At 42.8% G+C, this 27,551-nt stretch overlaps 1 protein-coding gene across 1 annotated transcript in view; it reads left to right on the top strand.

Moving 5' to 3' along the window:
• The window catches only part of opn7b (opsin 7, group member b), a 130,909-nt gene that overhangs the window by 51,641 nt on the left and 51,717 nt on the right, over positions 1-27,551 (top strand). Inside the window, exon 2 of the mRNA XM_082145207.1 lies at positions 27,410-27,497. Within this exon, the coding sequence (XP_082001333.1) occupies positions 27,410-27,497 (88 nt within the window). The remainder of the gene's footprint in view (positions 1-27,409; positions 27,498-27,551) is intronic.

Raw genomic sequence — 27,551 nt, 5'->3', positions numbered from 1 at the left:
GAAAATGACAGGACCATAAAAAAACAACAGAGAAGAACCGGTGAAACACCCTGACCCATGAGAGCTATAGGCTGAATATAAATTAACAAATAACTTACGCAAAGTTTAAATAAAACACTGAAAATCAGCAAAACACTGTGGAACCAAATAAATAAGTAATGAATATAAACTTGCTTATAATACCATAGAATGTTTATTAATAAAACGAATAAGACAGCTTGGAGGCACGGCATACTCCATGCTGTAATATATATATATATATATATATATATATATATTTTATTTTATTTTATTTTTATTTTTTTTGTGGGTCTCATTTTGGCCCATTTCTTGTTGTGCACTTGAAGGTGTGGATGTAAATTAGACGTGTTAGCTCCAGATGTTTACAGATTTCCTTATTAATGTTTGCAGGTGCTCTATTAGCATTGGGTTGAGTCGGAACCTGACTAAGCAATTAGACTGATAACACCCGTGCTTGAAGAGCAGGGATGTCCAGGTTGTAAAATCTGATGAAAGTAGACGGCGAGGGCCAGCCCACCGCCACAGATATTTGCAACAGAGATGCTCACAAGTCTCTGAGCTAGAGTCCAAGTCAAGTCTCAAGTCTTTGAGCTAGAGTCCAAGTCAAGTCTCAAGTCTCTGAGCTAGAGTCCAAGTCAAGTCTCAAGTCTTTGAGCTAGAGTCCAAGTCAAGTCTCAAGTCTATTGTGGTTATAATAAGTGTTGCATCACGTACAGCGACCCATCCAGGCTACTTAGAACACTGCATAGCTATAAGGAATTCAAAGCATGTAATATGTTATTATGACTCCTTTATTTATTACAGTATCAGCTTTGATTTTGGTATATACTCAATGTAAACAGGCTATTGCAACATGACAAAAACACAAAGAATGCTTTACTTTTAAGTTAATATCTGTATTTTGCCTTGTAGCATGAACATACAGTACAGACCAAAAATTTAGTTCTGAAGAAAAAGGACTCCCTTGTCTGTCGCTGAATTATAATGAAAGGCCTTGGCTCCTATTGTGCTGGCTCTGTGGGGCTATAAGACCAAATATATAAAAATGTTATACCTTACACTTACAGTACTAACATTGACATATTCCTATTTAGTGCAAAACTGCAAAACATCACATTGTAGCTAAATGCAAAACACTATTGCAACGAACCAAATGATGTGAAATATACTATTATAAAAATATACTTTTATTGACCCCTTTCCGTGGATGAAAAACACTGAAAAAACACTGATTGATCGATATCATGTATGTGGAATATACATTTTGGTAAGTTGTACTGTGTCTTTCAACAGCGTCGTGTTTATTTACTATTAGCTAATAGAAAGGGTCGGTTCACGTGCCGTTAGGGATCTTGGATCTGTCACGTCACATTTACAAGCGCCAAAACGGTATTTATTGTTTGAATTTCGTAATAGAATTGACAGAATTTGAGAGCTGAGATTTTTTTTTTATATCATAAGTACCTGCTCTGTCTAGTCTGTCGGTCTCCGTGTCCTCTTTGCTTCGCGATTTTTCTGTGCGTGAGAAAATGGATGTGTGTCGTGTGAGAGCGTGTGAAAAGTGTCAATCGCGTGAGTCTCACGGTGAATGCGTGACAGTTGGCAGTTCTGTTGAAGTTTTTAAACCCAAAGCTTACGATGAATGGCACAGCAGCCAGCGGCCGGTGCAGTCGAAATGTTTGTTGTCCTCTCATGTGTGGCCGCGCGCCGCAGTTACGTAGAAGGGTTATAGGTAACGGAGGGAGGGGAATAACAGCGAGCTCGTCAGACGTTTCCTAATAATAAACATTGTTCACGAGTCCCGCAGCTCGAGTCCGAGTCGAGTCTGAAGTCTTTCGAGGACGAGTCTCAAGTCGAGTCTGAAGTCACGCTGTGTGCGACTTAAGTCGCACTCGAGTCCGAGTCTCAAACTCGAGTCCCCATCTCTGATTTGCAATAGAGATTCCACTGTACCACGGCCACTGTCCAGCATCTCCTGCAGAAACTGAACTGACACGGTACCGCATTTAGTGGGGCCTAGTTTCCAAGCCAAGCACCAGCTTGAGAAAATAGAAAATTTCTGGGCGTAGAGGCGCCTTGTGGAAGGGGCCCTCGCCTTTGAGATCGTTCTCATGGCGTTTTGGGGAAGGCCTGATGCTTCCTGTAGAAGGGCCACACACACAGGTTCCACAACTCCAGTTGAAGGTGCCGGATCGTCCCTCCTGCCTGGGAGAGAAGGTGTGGGCCACGGAGCAGCTGACAGTAGCTGGACTAATTCTGGGAACCAGAAGAACTGCACATGCTTCTTCCCAAATCTGACTGATGACCTGTGGAAGCAGGGCTACAGGAGGGAATGCATAAAGGCACAGATAAGGCCATTTCAGGGCCAGCACATCCATTTCCTTCGAGAAGTATATTCAACAGTGGGATTCTCCACTTTCCTCCTGGAATGTTTTGGTAAAAGCGGGGTGATTTCTAAGGGACTAAGGCTCTGACGCAACCGTGGGTCACCTTGAGACTGTGCTGGCCTGTGCACCATGCATAGGGTGGGATAAGGCCTTTCATACAGAGCTGGAATGGTCGCATGTGGAGCAGGCCTTGGGGAATGACTGAGGAAGTTACCGGTTGCCATGCTTCTGATTTTCAAGGCACACTCTTGTAAGAGCCAAGCCTTCATTTTGTCTCAGTCGAAGAGAATGAAATTTGTTGGCTGGGGAGCAGTGAGCTCTTGCCAGTGGTGACCCTGAAGTCCTGGTTCTCCAGATGGTTGAGGAGCTGGAATCTTTGGGCACATTGCTCCCGCTCCGATTGGGCTATAAGCAGCCTATCGTTGAGATAGTTGAGTATGCAGATTACCGTATTTCTCAGAGGGGAGAGAGCACTTCGTAAAAGTGTACTTCGTAAAAGTACGGAAAAAAAAACCTTGAACGCGAATCTTAAGAACTGACTGTGATGGGGGGCTATCTGGATATCTGGATATAAACCAGTCCCTGGGGCAAATTTGCACAAGGATTTGTTTGATAGCTAACATTCTGAAGGGCCGTCCCATTAGGGCGCAATTGGGCCTAAGGCCGTCATCCTTCATGGGGGGCCGTGAGAACTATCTCCACGCTGCCTTTTTCTAGCAGAGACTGAACCAAGGACATGAGCACTGTTGTCTGAGACCACTGTCTGAACCACACCCCTGAAGCGGGGTGGTCTTCGAGCAAATTGGAGCGAGTAACCTCGTTGTACTATTCCCAAAATCCCCCAAAAAGTATTACAGGCTGTGTCTTGCACTGAGGTGGGAGAACAGCACTTGTTACAGCTTTGAGAGGAGGAGAAATGCTCTTTTCGTGAGAATGTAAATTTTTTATTTGGTTCGCCATTACAGCGAGAAGGGGTTTTGGTGCGCAAACTGGTAGGGCAGGCCCAGAACCGGCAACAAACACATCGTTGTTCCAGCGCCCTGAACTGAAGTGGGGGCTAGGAGACGGGCACGCTTTGAGGGTGGTCGGGCCTCGGCAGGACTTAACACTTTTCTCCTCCATCCTAGTTTGGGGAGAGGCCCTTGATGCTTCGGAAATGGGTTGAGATTGAGATTAAGCCACAAATGGCACTCCAGTACCACTAGGCTGGCCATAGCACGGACAATGGCTTGGGCGGAATAAAAAATCCAAATGACAGTGGATTTTTGGATCCACTGTGGGTAAGTGATGTAATCAGTGTACGCCACAATGCATTGCTATGCGGTTGCTAAGTTTTTATGAGGGGTTTTCAGCAGTAAGGATATTCTGGGTGTTTGAAGGTGGATGCGGAACTATTAATAAGCAGTAATTAGGAGTTTATTGAGGCAAAAGTTGTAGTTAATAGTTGGTTAATAGTGAGAATTGGACCCTAATCTCAAGTGTCTAAAATCTAAAGAAAAATTACTTTTCTAAGCAATTAGACTTCATGATAAAACAGCTTAATGAATACAGTCAATTCATTAAGCTGTTTTATCATGAAGTCTAATTGCTTAGAAAAGTAATTGCACACCTCTCTTGCAAATACAGATTGAAGTTTAATACTACTGCTAAGGGTTTTAAGATTGCAACAGTGAATTTGAGCAATAGTAACAGTATTGTTTCCCTTAGTAAACTCCACTAATTGAGGTTTTACAGACTATCTGTGCAGTATATTGCTTCTTTACAATGGTGTTCCCATTTATTGGTCTCAGACATTGAGGAGATGAGCAGGTTAATTACACATGCTACACTTTTAATCCATTTAATCCCCAGACTCTTCAAGTGTGCAGCTGATAAGGCCATTGGCTTGTCAAATATTTCTATGAGTATTTCATGAGGTCATGTGCTCATATAATCTATAAATGGACGGAGGAAATGGTAAATGGGGTTTGTTTTGCTGTAATTGACCAAATTTCACAAGGAAGTAGACATGGGTGGAAGGAGATTCAGAGCAAACAAGAAGATGTTTATTTAGTGCTTTATGCTGTTTGGTCAGATTCTATGAACATGTATTTTCATTTTATGCTCTCAGCAGATTGAGAAATTAAATAGGTTTTCTTTGGTTTTTAAAGCCTAAAGCTAGAATCACCTGCTAAAGTAAAATATTTATTATATTCATCTACATTAAGTAAATTTTACAGTGCTGGCCAGGCATGGAGAAGGAGAGGTGGATCTGTAGGCAGCAAACATATATATATATATATATATATATATATATATATATATATATATATATATATATATATACAACGACATTAACAACAGAGAAAAACACACAGTAAAATCCCCAGTGTTAAATTTACACTGCTCAGTGTTTATATGAGTATACTGAAGCAGTGTTAAAGTTAATTAGATAATTAAGTTATTAATTGAGGGATGATTGAGCATTATTGAAGACACCTGATGTTAACAAGCAGAATCACTGAAGGAGAAAATCACAAATCTTAAGTCAGCATTATGGTGATCAGTGTTTGCTTTAGTCTGGCTCTTGACCCTTACATTTTTTACTTTAGATTTTGTGAGGTTTTAAAATTTGTGAGTTTTCTCCTTCAGTGATTCTGCTTGTTAACATCAGGTGTCTTCAATAATGGTCAATCATCACTCAATTAATCACTTTATTATCTCATTAACTTCAACACTGCTTCAGTGTTACTTATAACACTTTGAGTGTGGACTCATATCACCACTGAGCAGTGTTAAAGGGGTGGTATAATGCTCTTTTCACACGATGTAAAATGAATCTCTGATGTCCCCAGAGTGTGTATGTGAAGTTTTAGCTCAAAATACCCCACAGATATTTTTATATAGCATGTAAAGTTGTCACTTTTTGAGGGCGAGCAAAAACACACCGTTATTGTGTCTGTCCATTTAAATGCAAATTAGCTGCTGCTCCCTGCACAAAGGGTGGAGCTAAAACAGCTCGTTCTTAGCAGCTTCGATTACCTCACACAGACATGCACTGAAAATTTCAAAAACGTTTAGCCTTTTATGTTCAAACCGGAGTCAGAAAGATGGAGAGACTCAAGAAGAAGTGACAACATGTAGACAACATTTCTGAATGGTTAGTTGATGAATTTATGTAGCTTATGTGTAGTTATCTTCTAGTCATTGATATTAAATCGTATCTTCCACCCCATACCCGCTACAATTTAGAATCACTTTAAGCATGCAGACGCAGTTAAGACAATTTTATGTATTCCACTTAATACACAATAAAACAATAAGATTTGTTAACAACGTACCTCATGGTGTTCTTCTAAATTGAGGGCGAGCCACAAATCCAGTTTACAAACCCATGGGAACGGATTGCGAAAGCGTGGGCACTGTTTATGAATTTGTGGGTACAGATTGCAAAAACTGAAGGCACGGTTTACAAATCTGAGAGCGAGGATTAGAAACTTGTGGGTACGGTTTATTAATCCGTGGGCAAGATTTGTTAGTATGGTTTATAAACTGAGCGGACGGATTGCAAAACCATCGCCACGGATTGCTTTGTTTTTTTCTCACAAAGGGTGACTTCCCGGGCTCCGTAGTATTACGTGTTCAGTCTATTGGCGTGTAGGATTTCTTTTCATAGTAGTTTCATACTAGCCTGGCAGCATAATTCAGTGTTTTTATTCGTTTTCACGGATTAGTGAACGGGGATCGTTTTGACGACGTTTTCGTCTGGACTTGAAAAACACAAAGAAAAAACTTTTCTGTTATTAGTACATCATTGTTGTGTGTGAAGCACTGATTCTCAAAGTGTGGTATGCGTACCACTAGTGAGGAATCACTGAATTTCGCAAGTACGATCACACCGGTGTGATTAGAACGGTCAGTTCATCAAGCGATCAACTGCTAAATTAAAATGTTATTTCGCATGTTGGCTGGCGCTGAGCCAGAGACGGACCGACACACTCAGCACTTGTCATATGTTTATATTAACTATTCAGTGTTTTCATCCACATAATGTTTATTTTAGGTTTCAAACATTTAAATTCACATAAGTGATAAAAAAACAATACATTTAGAGTTACACACTGATGTATGGAAGCGGCAATAATAATCCTTTCCACTATAATTAGACAACATGTTTTATTCATACACATTGTCAAAGTTTACTCTATTCTTCTCCCAGTTCACCGGACACTTACTTTCATGTATTTCAGGAGAAGTGGATGAATTCACGTGTTGTAAATCCAACAGATCTGATTCTCTGAACAGCGGCACCAACTAACAAGGCGGCACCCATCACACATATAGCTCAACTCACACGATCATTTTTTCTTTTCAGCTGGCTTTTTGGTTGATTAGGTCCACTTTCTGTCTTGGCTTTCTCTTGCAGCTGCAAATTAATATTTTTTTATCAAGTAAAGTATATATTTTTTTTATACATTTTTTTTTTAATTTTTATTTATTTAACTTTTAAGTACAATACATTTTCATTTAATCTTTATTTCAGTTTTTTATTTACCTGTATGTAAGCAGCACAGTTCAGTGTTAATGTTCAAACTGGGTTTTTACACTTTTTAAAAAGGGGCTGACCATAATAAATATTCTTATTAGAAATAAAACTGCCTCGTTTTTGAGCTGTGCATAGCTATAGCTGAATAGTTAGGCCTACTACACTACTGTATTTTAATTTTGGTCATTATGGTGGTACTTGGAGAGCCAAATATTCTCTGAGATGGTGCTTATGTGAAACGTTTGAGAACCACTGCCTTAGAGTATATGTTTTTAAATTGGTTCAAGGTATTTGTGTGTGTGTGTGTGCTTTGAATGATCCGATCTGGACTTACTCTCTACTTATTTCCTAAATTGATTTTGCTGAGACTGGGATAGAAGGGATACATTTGTTTTTGACCTCCAAATATGGTTTTAGTGCACTTTTATGGTTTGGCTTACTTTCAGCTATTTGAAATGCCTGGATCATTGTGGTGCAGTGATGTAAAGTATGCCATCGCAGTGGTCTGCTGCATCCTTCACAACCTTGCATCAGTGTCATTACCTGATTTACATAATCTTTTAAGTGAATAAGAAGCTAAAACAATGCAGACAGCATGAGCAAATTGACAGCGCTATCAGTGGACGTGAGTCATTGTTAGTGAATCTCCCCTAGTGTTTTGGAGACAGGCTATGATCAGGTTTTGACCGTAAATAATCTGTCAGTGTGAGGACTCTTTTTTAATTGTATTCTCAGAGCAGCTGGAAAAGTCATTCACTGAGAGAAAGCTGTTTAAATGAAGAGATTATTCATATAAATCAGCTTGTGAGGATAGGGAATCTTTATTTCTGAATGTTTCTTTGGAGGATGTAATACTGAAGCTATAAGAGAGGACAGTCTCTCCATATGCACCCTCAGGGACGGAAGATAATCTTTTATATCCTGTTTACATAATCAGGCTTATTGTGTTAACTTAAGTCCCTTGTTTCATTGGCTTTAATTAAATCCTGAATATCATGAATTTCTCTCTTTTTTTTATTTACAGCAGCTTTTATCTATCTTCATCTAACCTCATCTCCCCTAATGTCATCCTCTCTCTTGCTTCATTTTCTCTTAGTCTGTGAAAGTGACTATTTCCCTTTGTAACTCGTATAGTTCATTCAGACTCCAAATTCATAAGAGCATGATAATGGATCTCATTAAACTGAACAGCAAGAAAGAAGATATTTAATCAAATTAATATTACATACATATGCCTCCTCTGCAGTCTCAGAAGGCATCAGCAATATCTCAAACTGGGCTCAGATTCACCCAAAGATTTAGAAATCAAACTCTGCACTCAAAAGTTAGAGATCTCAAACCTTTCATTTGATCATATTCTTCCGGATTGGCTCGACATCTCCAGTTCATCCCAAAGGTGTTGGATGGGGTTGAGGTCAGGGCATTATGTGGGCCAGTCACCTGACTCATCCAACCATGTCTTTAAAGACCTCGCTTTGTGCATTATATAAAAAATTAATTGAGCAATACATATGTTACAGTATTTATTAATCTTTGAAAGAAATAGTTAGTAAAAAATACAGGTGTTCATATTTCATGTTAACTCAGGTCCATTAAATAATAACAGATACAACTTTTTTTATTTTAAGAATGTATTAAATGTCCTATTATAGGGGTCCTATTATGCCCTTTTACAAAGTCTTGATTTTGTTTTTGGAGTGTACTAAAATATGTTTCCATGCTTGATTGTTAAAAAAAACACAAAAAAACATTATTTTTCACATATTTTACATTATTACAACACCTCTCTCATGATTTCGATGAAGCCTTCTTTCCGAAATACTGTGTTTTTTGTATGGCAATGCTTAGTGTGTTTGTGGGAAATGTCCCGCCCCTCCATACCTGCGAGAACTTCTCTAGTGTAAATATGAATAAGGATGCCGTAAATTTTAAACCAATTTGAGCTCGATTCAGACCCTGACAATCTTAATGAACAAGAGGATCATGGAGAACAGATTTCATGCACACACTCTGCAAGCACGGTTCCCTTTCGAACGGTCAGTCGTATTGGCTCATTGGCCATTGGCTCATTTTGTATACTCGAAGGTGAGAGGCTTTCTAAGTGAAACCCCATTCGTCGCCACGACGTAACGTCTCCGTTCCCTTCTCTGGGAACGAGGGTTAGATACGTAACCGAGAAGTTCCCTGAGATAAGGGAACGAGTATTGCGTAGCTCTATGCTATGGGGAAAACTCCTTTTCTCCGAAATACTGAAGCCTTTTATAAAATAATGCAGTGCTACTGCACAGCCATAACAGTGCTGAGGCTTACTCACACGCTATTGGCTGGTCAGTGGGAACTGCACGAACCAATGGTAGAGTGGCGTAGCTGCGCGAACCAATCGGTGCAAAGCTGAGCTGAGCTGAGTGCAGAGCCCGCTAGAAGGGGCGAGGCATCTGCCTATAAAAGACGCTCAATTTTGCCATGGATTCAGATTAAATCTCCTTCAGCGACGAATCTTCTTCACTGTCGACTAACGAATCATGCGCCTTCTTCGCCGTGACTAGAGGAGCCTGCAGCGGAACAGCGAGCGAGCCAGCGGCCAGCCTGATCCAGTGCACTCTCCCGCCAGCGATCTCAAAGCAAGCTGTCGCGTTGTTTCCCCTGCGCTCTCCGGCGAGCTCCGGCATATCCTTTTTCTTACTCTTTCATTCTCAAAAGAGCAAGCGGCGTTGATTCAAATGCCGTGCCACTACTGTGGCAAATGCAGAGCCCTTCTGCATGATGAGGACACTCACAGTGAGTGCATCGCCTGCCGCGCTCTCTGTTAGCGCTTCCTGTCTGGAGTTTGGCACAGCTGACTCTAAAGTCCTCCTCAAACCAAGACACGGTTATGTGCCCAAAGTGTTTTTGACCCTGTTCAAAGCACAAGTAATCACGCTTTCTGCTCTTCCCACATCGGAAGACGAACAGCAATTACACAGCTTTCCTCTTTACTGTGTCACGTAAACCCCTTACGTTTAAGGATACAACAGAAAAAGAATGAAACTTAAAATCCATTATACACAACGAATACATTTAGTACCTCTTATCTGAAAAAACCTACGCATTCTCATTCCAAGTCGTCATATACTGACGCTTTTGACATTTCGTCTACATCGAACGCACATGGCACCCTTTAGCGTCAATATGAGACGCACAGAGCTTTGTTCGGTTATGGGTAGGTTTAGGTCTGGGGTAGGGTTAGGGTTAGACCGCTAGGAGGCGCCTTCTGGCCCATATCTATCTGCGTCTCATATTGACGGGTGCCATGTGCGTTCGATGTAGACGAAATGTCAAAAGCGTCAGTATATGACGACTTGGGATGAGATCGGGCTGCAAAAAACACAAACAATTCTATTTTTGAAATAGGAACAATATATAACCGAAAGTAATTCACAACCATTAAATTAGAGAGTAATCACTTAACCACCTTGCTTGTCGCTAACGTTTTTAGGTGGTAAAAAAAAAAAAAAAAAAAAAAAAAGGGAAAAAAAACCTGTAAATGTAGAGATATTAAATTGAGCGATCGAACTGAACATCGCCGACCGTTATCATCTAAACAGCAAAATTTTGCGGTTCAACCGGAGGAATAATGAGACCTCCACAAAATGCTTTGCCCATGGGAATTAAAAGAAGCAAACAGTCTAGTAAAAGAGAACTAAATGAATCCCAAGTGTAGGCTAGTCACATTTCATTTCACAAACCATTCTTTCTTCTCTGGCCAAGACGATGTGCGATGTCAATGGCATCCTCAAGGTTATCGCTGATACCGGGAACTACGTTTCTAGGACATCGATTGCAACTTTCCGGACACTCTCGCCATCCTTATCTCTCACGCCGTGTAGCTTCAATGTCCATTTCCAGTTGTAACGCTTACATTCTCCCACCTCTTCCTTCATGGCTTTATTCATCTTTTGAAGCTCATGAATCTCCATCGCCACAACTCTCAGAGACTCCTATCTCAGTAACAAGTTGAGTGACAGTTGACGACATAGACTCAATCTGCTTAGCGGTAGATTCAGTCCTTGTGTCAATTGAAGACATTTTCGGAAACATCTCTTCATATTTGCCAGAAAGCTCGCAAATGGCCACCAGAATTTCTGCTGAAGAGCCGTTACTTTCCATGCTTTCCCGTTTTTATTTTATTAATTTTTTTAAGGAGGTTTTAGGGGAGTATCAAGCAGGGGAGTAGCAAGGAGATCACTCAAATCTGGGCGTGAATCGAATGCAGTTATGTATGTCAACATTATCTGATGAAATCACTTCCACAGAGGAAACGGTGCTATCGTTCCCTTCAGCGATTTGAATAGGCTACATAGTTGACAAAGTGTGTGCTATCACGTTAGAAGTTTGTCTATTTTTCCTTCTACCCATAGATGAATTGGCGCAAGGAGGTTAAAGAGAAGAAAGAAATCACTTACACCAGGGTTCCTCAAACTCGGTCCTGGAGGGCCACTGTCCTGCACAGTTTAGCTCCAACACTGATCAAACACACCTGAGCAAGCTAATCTCTAGCTGTGTCCCAATGTGAAGGCTGCATCCTCCGAAGGCCGTATTTGAAGGACGATTGGCCGCATTTGAAGGCCGATTGCGTCACAGCGGCGCGACGAAGGACGTCCCAATTCAAAGGCTGCATCCTTGGAAGGTCGCATTTGAAGGCCGATTGCGTCACCGCGGCGCGATGAAGGCTGTCCCAATTCAGTTCTGCATCTTCCGAAGTCCGTATTTGAAGGCCGGTTGCGTCATTGCGACGCGATAAGGCTACCCTGATTCAAAAGCGACGCCAAATGCGTCCTTCGTTTCTCCGTGAAGGGAAGGATACATAAATGAACACTTAGCGGCCTATCCTACCCTATTCTACCCCATAAATCATTGCGCGCCGTTGACGAGAGCATTTATTTATTTATTTTTAAAGGCGGCCGAGACTAAAGATCGGTGGTGGACAGCAAATTCACATTTAAATGTAAGTATTATGTTTTCATTTATTTAAATGGCTAGCGAAACCGAGTTAAAGTTTATTATAAACTACATCTTAACTCCTTCGTCACCATTGCGTGGCTTCATTTGTCAGGTAGTTTGAGGCAAAACGTGTGCTAATAGTTTAACGACCTATTTGTAATATTTGCACTAGTCTATCTTACTTGTGTATTAGGCTAAAAGAAATATGCTAAAGAAGTAAGCCCACAACAATAAGAAAAGCAGTTGCAATGGGGTTTCACTTTTATGTGTTTTTTTAGTGCTGTCATGAAAGCTATGTGGTTTTAACCAAATTTGAGTATATAAATATGATTTCTTAAGTATTTTGTATGCATGTCTTGATGTGTCACATTTTGCAGTGTTAAGAATGCACTTAAGATTGCACCCCTGTGTTAAGCTTTTTTAGAGCAATTCAGGAGAAAAAAAATACAAAGTATGTCTGCAATGTATTGTGCTGTTGTTGTTAACAAGCCATGGTTAATTTGCCCTGCCCTTAGGATTGCAAGTGTCCTGGGACAGGTGAGGGTGTGAGTGGGAAACCCACTGCTGAAACTTGGCCCTGGTTTGTCTTCAGGGCCCACGGTGAGGAGGAGCCAGCACCAGCAGCACCAGCACCAAGGCAGAGGCGAAGAGAGCAGGGAGAGGATGGACAGGCTGTTTTCTCTTCTTGAGAAAATGATTGAAAAATAAAAAAAATTCTACATATTCTTTAACTTTTTTCACTATTTTTTAAAAGGAAAGAAAATCTGTACATTATTTTTATGCAACTTTAAATGTGTAAATAAAAGAGAATGAATTGTTCTGGACATTGTTTATTTTTTTGACAGTCATAATTTCTACATGAAACAAACTCTTGTATACCTTTTTTTTTTTTCAAATAAAATTGGTAAATGAAAATAATTTGTTCCATGGGCTACATTAAAGTACTTTTTCCAACTATTAACAACATACGTTAAACATATCAAAATCAACAAACATTTACAGTACATAAAATAAGAAAAAAAAATGATGTAGACTATTATTAGAATTTATTAGAATAATAATTAGACTTTCAAAAAGAGTAATTTCTGAAAAAAGTACTTTTAACAACAAGTTTTTAGCATCAAGAGTAAAACTAGAGGTATGTATTCTGCAGGGGAAAAAACTCCTTGTCAGGGTTTTTATTATAGTTTGTATTTATATTATGCTACTCCTGCATTTTACTTATGAATATTTTCAAGGTTGTTACATTATATACTTTTGTGTTTAATGTAAAATCATGTGAGGGAAAAAAAGGTACTTCCATAGGTTACTTCACATTTGTACGTGAATATTTAATGAAATATGCAGTTCCGAAAATTAAAATCCCATATCAGTTTGAAAATTAAAGTCTCATATAAGTTTGATATGTCCCATATATCAAAGGACGCATCTGAAGCGTTCGGACCGGTCTAGCCTACGGAGGATTGTTCTTGTCGCCTGGCAACCGTGACAGCTGCCGATGACGAGCGCAAGAAATACTGGACTTTTTTATATTCAATTGGGTTTTATTTTCAAACAGGGCTAAACCGAAAATACATGACCTGGCAGCGCCGGGGCTGAAACGTCCTCACCATGTCCTCCAGTAAAATATAAAACATAAAAATGACAATTGCCAATTCTGGCTCCATAGCTGTTTACTCAATTAGGCTATATCGAATGAATGATCAGGATGGCAGCTGTCCTCTCGCACCGTTGAGGAGCGGTGATCAGAAACACCTGGTTGCGCAATTAGGAAATCCTATGAAGGCTACATGGTGCGTCCTTCGGAGGACACATAGGCTGCATCCTTGAAGTCTTCAGTCCTTCGAAGGATGCAGCCTTCACATTGGGACACAGCTAATGTCTTCAGGATCACTAGAAACTCACAGTTCTCTTACGAGAGGTTCTCTCGTATTGCGTAAGTTTAGCTTACGCTACGGGGTAAAGTCATCTTTTCTCGAGATATGAAGCAAAAAATTATCCTTAATTTTTATATCTTGTCAACGCAGTGCGGCAGCAAGCAGACCTAGAGCAGGCAATCTAGCGTGCTCATAGGCTGCTCTGCGGCAACTGCAGCAGCCTATCACTGAGCCCTTGGCGTGACGTCACGCCCAATGAGCGCGAGCAGCGCGCCTACGCGTCACGGCCCGAGGCGGGGCGTGGCAGAGGGTATAAATATGGGCTGAGAGGCTGCTTTCACTGATTTTTGTCTCTTCAGCGAAGCTCTAGGCATCGCTGATCTCTGAGGAAGCCGCCGTTGAAACGCCTTGCAAGCCGAGGATTCTGCCTGAGGAAGCTGGCCGCCTTCGCCGCCTTCAGCTATCCCTGCCTGCTTCGCTATCCGGCGAATATATCCTTTATTTGCTCTATGTGTGTGTGTTGTGTGCTCGCCCCGCGACACACTTTGCATCTAAAAGAGCGCGAGGCGTTGTTTCAAATGCCTCGCTCATCCTGTGGCTCGTGCAGAGCCACGCTCAGCGACGGAGACCGCCTTGTGATTGCGCTCTCTGCCTGGCCTTCTACCCGGGCGGCTGCGTACAGCGAGCCGGGTATGACAGCTGAGCGCTCGCCGGAGCCCCTCCCGCGAGCCTCGCTCTCTCCTTCTCCCCCGCCCTTCACCGACGCGCAGCGGCCGGCCATTGCCCGCACTGCCGTCGCCTCAGGGGACGAAGCAGATGACGTCAGACCCCTCTGTCAAGCCGCGCAAACGGCGCCGCTCACAAGGGATGTCAGAAACGGACGGTCTCGGGCTATAGCTTCCTTTACGTTACAAGAAAGCTACCCCCCCGTCACTGGCTAAAGGAGAGTAGAGTGTTAGCGGACTAACCTCCATTCCTGACATATTTCTCAGTCCCCTCCTAAGCTCAGGCGACTGGAAATACATATATTGCAGTAACGAGCCTGTTTTTATGCACGCACGCCTGCAAACTAACGCTACGCAAAACATGACGACGCTCGCCCTTCCTGCGCTCTTCCCCTCTGTTCGAGCCGCGCAAACGCGCCGCTCACAAGGGATGTCAGAAGTAGGCGGTCACGGGCTGGCTTCCTTTACGTTATAAGAAAGCTACCCCGCGTCTCGGTCGTGCGCGTCACCTACCGGCCACCTCCATTTCTCAGTCCCCTCCTAAGCTACAGGCGACTAGAAATATCTATGTTGCAGTAAACGAGCCTGTTTTCATACACGCACGTCTGCAAACTAACGATGTCACAGCACATGATGACATCTTCCCGCTCTCTCTCCCTTTGTCCGAGCCGCGCAACCGCGCCGTTCTCAAAGGATATCAGAGTGGACGTCACGAGCACCGGCGAAAAGAGGAAGTCCCACCCAGGTCGGACTAAACTCCGTTCCTGACATATTTCTCAGTCCCCTCTAAAGTTCAGGCGGCTGGAAATACTAATACTGCAGTAAACGAGCCTGTTTAATACACGCGCGCCTGCAAACAAACGCCGAAACGAAACACAACGCTCTGTGATATGCTCGCGCTAACTGAGAGCTTATGTGTGCCCCTGTGGCTCAGTGACAGAACACTAGGCTTCCGCGGGGGAGACCCGAGTTCGAATCCGACTCTGGCGGCAGATAAATATATTTTTTCTGCTGGCTTCTCCGAGCTCGCGGCAGCTTTCTTACATACAGAAAGTGAACCCGCATCTCGCACCCTCCCGCTCACAGGATGGTGCTTGAGTATTTATGAGCGTCTAAACATATGAGCCATCAAAGCATTCGCTCTATCAGTTTGCTATAACGCCAATGGTGTTATAAGTGTAGAATATGTGCCCACTCCCACGTGCTCACTGCTACACACAAACACGGTCTCCCCGGTAACGCTCACAGAGCGCACTCTCATAGCGGGCATGCGCCGCTCGAGTGCTAAGCGTAGAGAATGTGCCCACAATTCTGTGCCCACACCTACCCACTGCCCGCTCTGTTACACAGTTACCCCGGGTTGCAGATCCTCCAAAGCTCACAAACATTCCGGCTCTGGCCGAAGGTGTCATAAGTGTAGAAAATGTGCTCACCACTACACACAAACACTATCCCCATGGTAACACGCTCAGAGCGCACTCTCATAAAGCGGACACACGCTCGAGTACCAAGTGTAGTAAATGTGCCCACAACCCTGTGCTCACAACTACCCGCTGCTTGCTCTGCCACTCAGTTACCTCGGGTTACAAAGCTCCCAAACACTGGCCGTGTTATAAGTGTAAACTCTGCGCCCGCTCACGAGCACGCGCACCCACTTTCAGACATGACAACCCCCACGCCGCTCTCGCGCCAGGGGTGTTTAGCAGCAAAACTCGCTCCATCCGTAGCGATCGAGCCATCATATGCTGTACAGCCAGTCAGCACTGTTTTCCAGCCCCCGTGTTCGAGCACTGGCGGCGCGTCGCCGCCCCATCCTCTCTGATACAGGTTCCCCATCCCGCTCAGCGCGGCGATCTGAACCCAGAGACCATTCGACCCCTAGCTATGCGTGCAAAAGCATGGGAAGCTATTCAGGGCGCGTCAGAATGGGTGCTGAATACTATATAACACGGCTATTCGCTTCAATTCGCTCGTCGCCCCCGCGCTTTCTAGCGCAGACGGAGACAAAAGTGACTTTAGAAGCAGCGCACCTGCTTCAAGCAGAAATAGCGAAGCTGCTGCGCAAAGGGGCTATAGAACAGGTTTATCCTTCTCTGAGCGAGTCGGGCTTTACAGCCGTTACTTCCTCGTACCCAAGAAGGACAGAGCGCTGAGACCTATTTTAGATCTGAGACATTTGAACAAAGCTCTCATGAGACGGCCGTTCAAAATGATCACAACCAGACAAATCCTCGCGCAAATTCGCCCGGGAGACTGGTTCATCTCTCTCGATCTAAAGGACACATATTTTCAGATTCAGATAATACCCCGTCACAGGCCATTCTTGAGATTCGCCTTCGACGGTCGGGTATATCAGTACACCGTCCTGCCGTTCGGTCTATCTTTAGCACCCCATACATTTGCGAAGTGCATGGACGCGGCTCTCTCTCCCTTGAGGAGACAAGGAATGCGGATACTGAATTATCTGGACGACTGGCTAGTCCTCGCGCAGTCAGAGGCAGAGCTTTTGTCTCACAGAACAGCGCTTCTCAGCCATCTGGAATGCTTGGGTCTCTCGGTCAACTGGACCAAGAGCTCATTACTGCCCCGCCAGTCGACTTCCTTTCTCGGAATAGAACTGGACTCGGTGGCTATGACGGCCAGATTGTCAGAGCAGCGCGCGCGCCGCATTCGACATCTCGCCGCGTCTTTCCAGACGGGCAGTCAGGTTCCGCTGAGGACATTCCAGCGAGTCCTGGGGCATATGGCCTCAGCTGCAGCAGTGCTCCAGCTGGGCTTACTGCGCATGCGCCCGCTTCAACGCTGGCTGAAAGCGCGAGTGCCTCACCGAGCCTGGACGGCCGGCCGCTTACGAGTCAGAGTGGATCATGGCTGTGTTTCAGCCCTGCAGCCCTGGCTAGCAGCCGAATGGTATCGCACGGGAGTGACGATGGGAGTTGTCTCGCACCGGAAAGTTGTCTCGACAGATGCGTCCAACCTAGGTTGGGGAGCGCTATTAGAGGGCAGACCGGTCTATGGCCCTTGGTCAGACCAGGAGAGTCACCTTCATATAAACTGTCTAGAGATGCTGGCGGTCGAGAAAGCGCTCAAGCACTTCCTCCCATACCTACAGGGCCACCATGTACTAGTCCGCACGGACAACATGTCAGTGGTAGCCTATGTGAACCGTCAGGGCGGTGTCAGATCCAAAACACTCTGCGCCCTGGCGGAACGCCTCCTTGTGTGGGCTCAGCACTCACTGCGCTCGCTGAGAGCCGCGCATGTGCCGGGTCTCCTGAACGAGGGTCCAGACAGACTGTCCAGGGACAATGTTCCCCTGGGGGAGTGGTCTTTGCATCCCCAAACAGTCCAGTCACTGTGGCGCCGTTTCGGCAGAGCGGAAGTCGACCTCTTTGCGTCAAAAGACAACGCGCACTGCCCACGGTTCTTTTCCAAGAGCGAGGACGCGCTGGCCCAAACCTGGCCCAGCGGCCCGCTTTATGCTTTTCCCCCTGTCTCTCTGCTGCCACAAGTCATAGGGAGAATCAGGGAAGCGCGCCACACGGTGCTCCTCATAGCCCCGTATTGGGGGAATCAAACGTGGTTCCCAGATCTAATACGGCTGGCGGACACACCCCCCTGGCCGATACCGGTGAGAAGAGACCTTCTCTCTCAAGCCCGCGGCTCGATCTGGCATCCTCATCCAGAGCGCTGTCTCTGCATGTATGGATAGTCAACGGATACCCGTTGACTTGCCAATAGGGGTTGTGAACACGATCACACAGTCTAGAGCTCCCTCTACGAGACGGCTCTACACATCTAAATGGTCTGTGTTTAATAAATGGTGCACCGCCCAAGGGCTGGATCCACAAACATGTGAGGTGTCGCGTGTGCTTTGTTTCCTCCAAGAGCTGTTGGACATGGGCAGGTCCCCCTCCACGCTCAAAGTATATGTTGCGGCCATATCAGCTTTTTCCGACTCGGCGCTGGGCCGCGCATTAGGGAGGAATGAGTTCATTATCCGCTTCCTTAGAGGAGCTAGGAGGATGAACCCCCCGCGACCCCCCTCGGTTCCTATTTGGGATCTTTCCCTGGTCTTAGAGGCGATGAAAGCGCATCCCTTTGAACCCATGGAAACTGTGGATATGAAATACCTCACGCTCAAAACCGTTTTTCTGATAGCCCTATCTTCAGTCAAACGTGTGGGTGACCTGCATGCGTTATCAGTTAACGCGGCATGTCTCGAGTTCGGACCTAATGACTCTAAAGTCATTCTCAAACCGAGACACGGTTATGTCCCCAAAGTGTTGGGCACACCCTTCAGAGCACAGGTCATTTCTCTCTCAGCTTTGCCGGCTACCGGCAGCGAAGTTGACAGTAATCTCCTTTGCCCTGTCAGAGCGCTGAGAAATTACATTACGCGCTCCGCCGCCATGAGGCGCTCGGAGCAGCTTTTCGTTTCGTTTGGTGGGCGCACCAAGGGTCTCGCCGCCTCGAAACACACTCTGTCCAGATGGATAGTGGACGCTATTGCAGCTGCTTATGCGTCTAAAGACCTGCAATGCCCTTTGGGCATCAGAGCCCACTCTACTAGAGGCATGGCCTCGTCATGGGCTTGGACTAGCGGAATTTCTATTCATGACATTTGTACGGCGGCGGGCTGGGCCTCCCCGTCTACATTTGTTAGATTTTACAATCTAGAAGTTCCCGCCCTGCAGGCTAAACTTTTATCAGTCTAAATCTCGCGTAGGCCGGCCCACTTCTGTGCGCGGGCTACTGCTGTTTGATTTAGCCCTCCTGGTTGAGCTGTACAATATAAGGGTTGGTTAGTCAGACCGGCCGCGCCGTTCTGTTCCCCCTACTATGTGCTTATGTACTTGCGCTAGCCATATCATTGGCCGCCTGGCTCACACTCTCGTGTTCCCCGGGCTTCCCTGGGACTCATTCAGTGGATGCCGGGCGCGCACGGCGTTGACAAGGGAGTTCCCGTAGCGTAAGCTAAACTTACGCAATACGAGAGAACCTCTCGTAAGAGAACGTACTCGGTTACCTAACGTAACCTCTGTTCTCTCTAGAGAGGGAACGAGTATTGCGTAACCCGCCGTGCTCGCGCCACGAGCTCACTCGCTTCTGCGACAAAAACCAGTGAAAGCAGCCTCTCAGCCCATATTTATACCCTCTGCCACGCCCGCCTCGGGCCGTGACGCGTAGGCGCGCTGCTCGCGCTCATTGGGCGTGACGTCACGCCAAGGGCTCAGTGATAGGCTGCTGCAGTTGCCGCAGAGCAGCCTATGAGCACGCTAGATTGCCTGCTCTAGGTCTGCTTGCTGCCGCACTGCGTTGACAAGATATAAAAATTAAGGATAATTTTTTGCTTCATATCTCGAGAAAAGATGACTTTACCCCGTAGCGTAAGCTAAACTTACGCAATACTCGTTCCCTCTCTAGAGAGAACAGAGGTTACGTTAGGTAACCGAGTACGCTAGGTGTGTTTGAACAGGGTTGGAGCTAAACTGTGCAGGACAGTGGCCCTCCAGGACCGAGTTTGAGGAATCCTGACTTACACGTTCATAAATAGTTCATGTCAAACTATAATGGCTATATAATCGTCCTATTTAAAAATTTACCGACGAGACGTTCAATAACGTGTCCACCTAACACACCGCCATCTTGGCCCCCCTTCTCCACAGCTCAACCAAGCCTCTTCCCCTTTATTGTGTATTCAGTGGGCGCAGATTATTTAAATGAGTAACACTGATTCATAAGATCCGGAAAAATCGTGTTGTAGTCCAAACGAACCGTTTGTTGTAGTTCTTGAAAAGGGGATTCTGTTAAATAAAATATCTCCCTTTGGAGGGAATTTTGTAACCTTGCAGATCTTTTTTTTTTTTTGCTCAAACAGCAACATTACTCACAAACTAAAGATAAAAAAAAGTGTATTAAAGTGTATTGAAAATTAACATTGACAAAGTATTTCATTATTAGTTCATGTTAACTAATTAACTGATGTTAATAAATGGAAAATTATTGTAAAGTGTTATTGAAATTTATCTTATTTAGAGAAATAATAGATTAATTCACTATTTGCAGCCTGAGCACAAACTGCTTTTTGCTTGTGTATGAATTGGGTGTAGCACATAGAAAGTGTTGCATCCGTGTGCTTGGATTGAGAATTAAGTTGTAATTTTTTCAAAGATATTGTCAAAAGTTATATATGTCAAGCCGTCAGTTGGTCCAAGTAGAAAAAGAGAAAAAAGGGAAACCTAGAGAATTTCAAAGGTGGATTTTTGAAATATGGAAACAAAGCCTTTGAAATCTCTTTAGCATAAACTGTGTGCAAGGCTGCAAGCTGAGAAAATGTGTGCTTACATACTAATGCAATTTTATGTAATTCACAACCTACGTAATCAGAGGAAAAAATGTCAAAACACATTGGTGCATTTCCATGCTTTAACAACAGCAAGACATAACGTAAACACACAACATAAGAAGTTCAGTTTGAAGTTCTAAAACTGAATAGAATACAAGCTAGTGTCGTGAAAAATCTCAATACAGATACACAGCAAAATCCCCAGTGTTAAATTAACACTGCTCAGTGTTTATATTATCCACACTCAGAGTGTTATAAGTAAGTGAGTGATAATTAAGTGATTAATTGAGTGATGATTGAGCATTATTGAAGACACCTGATGTTAACAAGCAGAATCACTGAAGGAGAAAATCACACATTGTAAGGGTGCTTTCACACTGGCAGTTTAGTGCGGACCGGGGCACGGTTCGCAGGAAAAATCGCTAATGTGAACGCTGTCATCGGACCCGGGTGCGCACTAGAGTACCGAACCCGAGACTACCTGGAGGAGGTGGTCTGAGCTCGGTTGCTCCCGAACCGTGGCGCGGTTCGCGTTAATGTGCAAGCAACACGGACTCGGGTGCGCGCTTGTTCAGGAAGTATAGTATCCCGCGCATGCGTATCACTGTTGATATCATTGTTTCCTCACACACGACAACCATGAGTGGCAGGGGAACGTTGTGAAACACGGCGTCCCCTGGATATGTGCTGAATTACACCATGTAATGAACATAAACATAGTTGTCTCTCACTATGTTGCGCATAATAGCACCAAAAAAACTGACAAATTACAGCTATGCTCAGTCGAGTTGTATTCTCCATGCGTTTTCCGTGTGCGTTTGCGATGACGTAAGATCACTGCAAACGCACCTGGGTTCGATACAACTAATTGAGTGTGAAACCAGACCAATGCTGCGGGGGGCGCCGGGAACTAGCGCACTCGGGTTCGGACCGCAGCAAACGAACCCAGTGGAAAAACGCCCTTAGTCACCATTATGGAGATCAGAGTCTGCTTTAGTTGATCAGTGTCTGCTTTAGTTGGGCTCTTGGCTTTTAAATTATTAACTCTAGATCTAGTTTGGCCAAAGAGTACAGAAGCCCAAGAGGCGAAACTCAATAGAACGCTCCATAGCAACAGTTGCCCCCATGACGTGATGGCGCGGCCGCCATTATGGACTGAAAACTGAAGGAAAACGCCGAAAAATAATGGGAGTCAATGGCACTGAACCAACTTAACATAACAAAAACTTAACATAACTAAATTTTTTCTGCCCGTCATATCTAAATATGAAAACAATTTAAAATACATTAATGAGGATGACCGACGTTAAATGACAGAAAATGTTACATTTATGTGTTTAATTATAATTATCCTAATTATCCTTAGGAAAATAGTATTTTGGGACAAAATATTACTATAGAAGGACTATAAGACTACTATAGAAATACTATAGCGGCTCGTATTCCTATAAGATTACTATAATATTTTCTCCCAAAATACTATAAGATTCCTATAGTACTTTTTCGTAAGGGTATGTCCCCCACCGAATCGGCTTCATTAGCCTACCACTTACGGTTTGCAAAGATACAATTATAAAATTACTGCAAACCTTTAATCTATCAATATTTATGTTCTATTATGCATTTTCCTTGTTATATGAATAACAGAAATTCATGAAATAATATATAGGCAGACACACAGTAATAAGATATTTATTCAAATGTTGATTTTGAAATCAGTGAACATCACCATATGATTTGAATTATTTTTTTTTTTTATAAATGAACATTTCTAAAGACAGTTATCTTTTACATAGAATATCACAAAAATATTAACAACTTGTTTTTTCAACATCTTCAGTGAAAGTGCACACAGTGAACGTTTCAATGGCAAGAATAAAAACAATCTATGAATGTCCTATTACAGGTGGAAAGGTAGGCTACAAAAAAGATGTGCAATCTAGCAAGTGCACACATGAACTATAAACAGTACTAAAATGGAAGTGGTGCCAAGATCTCAGTAATTAATCAGACACCACCATCTATTGTGTGTACATTTGTGTATGAGACGTTTTTTTTGTATTTTTTTCTTTTTGTGAGAGAAGAGGCATTGATTTTGCCATTGACTGGCGCTAACAATTTCAGCAGCTTTCAGTCCATAATGGCGGACGCGCCTCCGCAGCGCCATCTACAGACTGTTACCCATAACACAACAGAGTTTCGCCTCTTGGGCTTCTATAGGCGGATCTTTTGTGACGTCATTGTTTATGTTTGTCGCGTTGCATCATGGGAATCGTGTGGCAGGAAACACCGCTAGATACCTCTAATTTGATTGTTTTGCACGTTTGGAGGAGGATTTAGAGAAGAGGATGGTTCACTCTTGCTGTGTGGTCGATTGTACGGCTCGTTGGGGGCCTGATAAAAAGTTTTTTCGAATTCCCTCCGAAAAGGATCGCGAAAAACGAAAGAAATGGTTGCGTGCAATTAGGCGATTGAACCTGGACGCTCCGAAGAAAGCCTGGATTCCTGCAGCTAACGTTACTGATCGAGTTTGTGAGGCTCATTTTGTTCATGGTAGGCCTAAGTCTAGTGACTATGTATTTATAGAAGATTGAATAAAAAAATAAAATAAAACTGAGTCAAATCAACCGAGTCATATGTTTTCGCGTTCTGATTCAGGTGTCCCAAACCGCGATCCACAGCACCCAGACTATGTTCCTCACATCAAAATGTGCTATTCTGGATCGCAAAACTTAAAAGCAAAAGAAAAGGCTGTTCTAACCTCTGCTTTTAGCACGATCACTGCTTTCTGTTTGGCAGAAAAGATCGGCCCAACTTTTTGAAAAAACAAAATAATCATAGGCCTCCAGACTTTTGAAAGCCTTTAATCTTTCATGAGTGAAGGGTCCAGGGGTTTCTATTAAATAAGAATAAATGTCTCCCCAGCAGATTGGTGGCCAAGACACGGGCAAGTCGGACCAACGTTTTTTGTCATCCCAGATCTCATATGGGCTTTGAATAACTTCGATTTTGTCACCAATACAAATTTTGAGCTTCTCTCCAAACCTCCTCCGGTCTTCAGATGTTAAAGTGCTTATATATTGTGGATTTCGCCCGCTAACTCTCTTGAAAGTGCTCGTCGCGTCTTTACTGCCCGCAATACTGTTTGTTTTGTTGCCACACAACCACTCGCGCATGCGTACAAAGATGTCAACAAAGATCCTCCTATACTCTTTGGTTTGGCTGCTCTTACTGAGTTATAACAGCCATATGAACAGAGAGAAAATATGATCTGATGGTGTTTGTTGTGTTTTAACAATCATTTGAACTGAATCACTGAACTCATATAGAGCCTAATTTCTGAGTTAGGTTTACTTTATTGATTATAGCAGTACTGTCCTTGAACAGCATCATTTAACCTTTACAATGTAATCCAAATGATTTCTTAAAAAAATATCTTATACAACTTTTATTTTTTTTTATTTTTTTTATTTTTTAAGACAGACATCAAGAATCTGCCTGAGAATCTCAACAATGGTGACAATTATAAAGCATGTTGCAGTGCATTCTAGGGGCCACCAATCAAAACTCATTCATGGCTACCATCATGCATTGCTGCATGAATAAATAATGAGCTTATTTTTAGAGTTGATCTCTTTATCTGAATATACGGTTTGTCACGATTGCTGAGATTAATATGCTAATTCTTCATGTCTGTGTGTGCCTACGTGAAATATATTTTTTAAAGCTTTTTGGTATCAGAACAACTATTAGGAAGAAATCATTTAGATTTTTTTGAAAAGGCTAAAATTGTTATAAATGACTTAAAATACAACTATTGATTTCATTAAAACGGAAATTAAATAAAGTCAGTCTGGTTAGTAATAAGTGAAGCTGGTAATGCTGTTTGTGGAGTTGTTTAATCCTCCTCTGCTGAGATCTTCACAGATTTAATGTCTTCTTTTATCATCAGTTGATTTCATCTAAAGGCTGGTTCACACGGGACGATTTTAAAATTGTCGGCCGATTTTCCAAACCTGAGAGACCCCACACACGGGGATAAAAAATCACAGGTCTAACAGTTTTGGTCGTACAGTGTGTGGTGCGCAGCCACACGGCAAAATCAACACATCACACACGAACCGATTTGACTCCCGAGCATTCCCAGATCAGACGGGAAATCGCGCAAAATACCTCGAGATCAAACGTGACTTCAGAGTAAACAATCATGGCGGACGAAGAGGATGCAGTGGCAATAGTTTGTAGTTTGTTTTTAACCGAAAAAAAAACGTTATCAAAAGAAAAGGCGATGATCTCTGACATATATGAATCACATTCAGTTTATTAATACAATTACATAAATCTTATCCATTTCATTTATATATGACTTAAAAATATGAATCACATTCAGATTATTGATTGGTTTATGTTAAAACTATGTAATCCAAATGGATGGAAATTTTATATGCAATTCAAATACATAAATCTTATGTTTAGACATTTTTTTTTTTGTGTGTGTGTGTGTTCCTAACATAAAGCACCAGTTGACAGTCTACATCTGAATCCCTATTGACATTTTTCACTTGCACATTTTGAGACATTGTTGAGATCACCACATAGATGTGAGATTAATGTGGGGTCTCTGTTTGCTCTTCCTTTAATATCGTTGTTTTTAGGAGATTTGCTCAGTGGTCAGATCTACGATCTACAAAATATTGAATTATATAGTTGAGAGGAATGTATCGGTAATGTTATATTACTTCACACAATTAAATCAATTAATCAATATTTGAAGAAAACGTTTAGAGGAGACCAACAACTTGTTAATTGTTAAGATGTTATAAGTCTAGTGCTCAAAAGACTTTGATAAAGTAAATTGATAAAATAAAAGGTAACACTTTATTTTGACCGCTTTAGGCATTCTACCGACTATAAGTAACTACATGTATTCCACTAACCCCTTATTCTACTACCCCTAACAGTCTACTAGTACTCAACTAATACTCTAATGAGAGTTAGTTGACATGTACTGTAGGCGCAATGTTACTTATAATCAACAGAATATCTAAAGGGGACCATCAAATAAATTGTATTATTAAAACCAAAGAGCAAAACACAGATTTATTGTTATTGAAGGATAATTTTCCTTGATGATAAGAAGGGCCTTTTTAAACTTAGGCTGTACAAGATTAATTATGTCATCAAACATGAGATGTTAAACATATGCTTGGTGGCAGATGTTTAGTGATCTCATTAATAAGCATAACTTGCATGTGAGATCAGTAACTGACTTGGAAGTTGGCAAGATGTTCTACTCTCCACCTGTGTAATAGCTTTCAAAACTCAAGAGCATCAATCAAACGAGCCATTATGCATCTGGCTGACAGCACACTTGACAAATCCATAAATCAAAGGAAGAATTGTTGTCTTGCAACTGACATTCCCTGAACGGACTACAGGGGATGTGGTCTGTTGGTTGTGGGATGCATATAAATGTTTTAACAATAATAATAAGTTTAATTTAAATAGCGCTTTTCCCAAGCTCAAAGCTTTACAATTAATAAACATAAATACATAAAAAAACAGGACAAATACAAGAAACAACAATATACACATGAAACACCATAGAAGATCATGGAATAGGTGTCAGATGCATAAGAACAGGATGACAAATACACACATATCTGACCAACAGTCCAAACAGAAGGAGCAAACGGGAAGAAGGTAGATTAGTCCCTCATGAGGAGGGTAAAACGAGCAATCCGTGTCGAACTGCATCTCGAATGCCAACCAGAGTACAAACTCCAGGACTCCAAACAGCAAACGGGAAGTTTTGTTCTTGATATCAAAGAGCAATATTTTGTATGATAAAATATCTTTCCGTGGGCTATAGGAGAGAGGATGCGGAGCGCCGGATCATTTGTTGTGTGTGATATATTCCTCTGGGTCAGGTGCCCTCAGGCTGAAGATGAAAGTGGAGGAAAGCCAAATGTGTTAGTAATGAGAAAGCAATGGATGTGCCGACATATTCCTGTGCATGTGTTGCCTCTGAATACGCTCTATGCTCCACTTGAAGGACTCCAGAATAAGGTTATACGATTAGTGTATAATTCACTATGTTCACCAAACCAATCCGGTTTCATTCAGAGTCCCTACACACTCCGTTACGCTCTAGTGTTGTGTGTGTTATGCATCACTGCACACATGCTACATCTCTTTGCTATGTGGACTGTGTGCACTTTAGAGCAAAATTGATTTATGGTAAGACATTGCGAGACTCTCGTTTCCGGAGACCTTCTCATCTTTTAGACTCGAGCAGGTGCTAATGGAAATGCATTGATCAATTCTGGGAAAAAAGCAGAATCCAACAACATGAACTTTAAAAATGAAAGAGGCCCACTAAACAAAATTATGTTCAAAAGATGTCTTTTCAGCGTACGCTTTTGTGACAAAGACGTTGAATAGATGTCTTTTGAACATAATTTTGCTTAGTGGGGGAATGTGTGTGAACTAAAACAAAGGTCTGGATGTGCTCTTACATTTGCTTCTCGTCTTCTTCTGTGCAGATGGAAAACTCATCTGAAACTAACTTGTTTATGTCCAAAATATCGAAAGAGAATGACTTGCTCCTGGGAATCATCTACACCATCTTTGGTAAGTGTATTTTTAAAGTAGTCAAACTAGCTAAACATTGTTTTTATTTCTGCA

Source organism: Leuciscus leuciscus (genome assembly GCF_965113295.1).
Source record: "Leuciscus leuciscus genome assembly, chromosome: 18".
NCBI classification, from domain to species: domain Eukaryota; kingdom Metazoa; phylum Chordata; class Actinopteri; order Cypriniformes; family Leuciscidae; genus Leuciscus; species Leuciscus leuciscus.
This window is presented reverse-complemented; position numbering and strand designations above follow the sequence as displayed.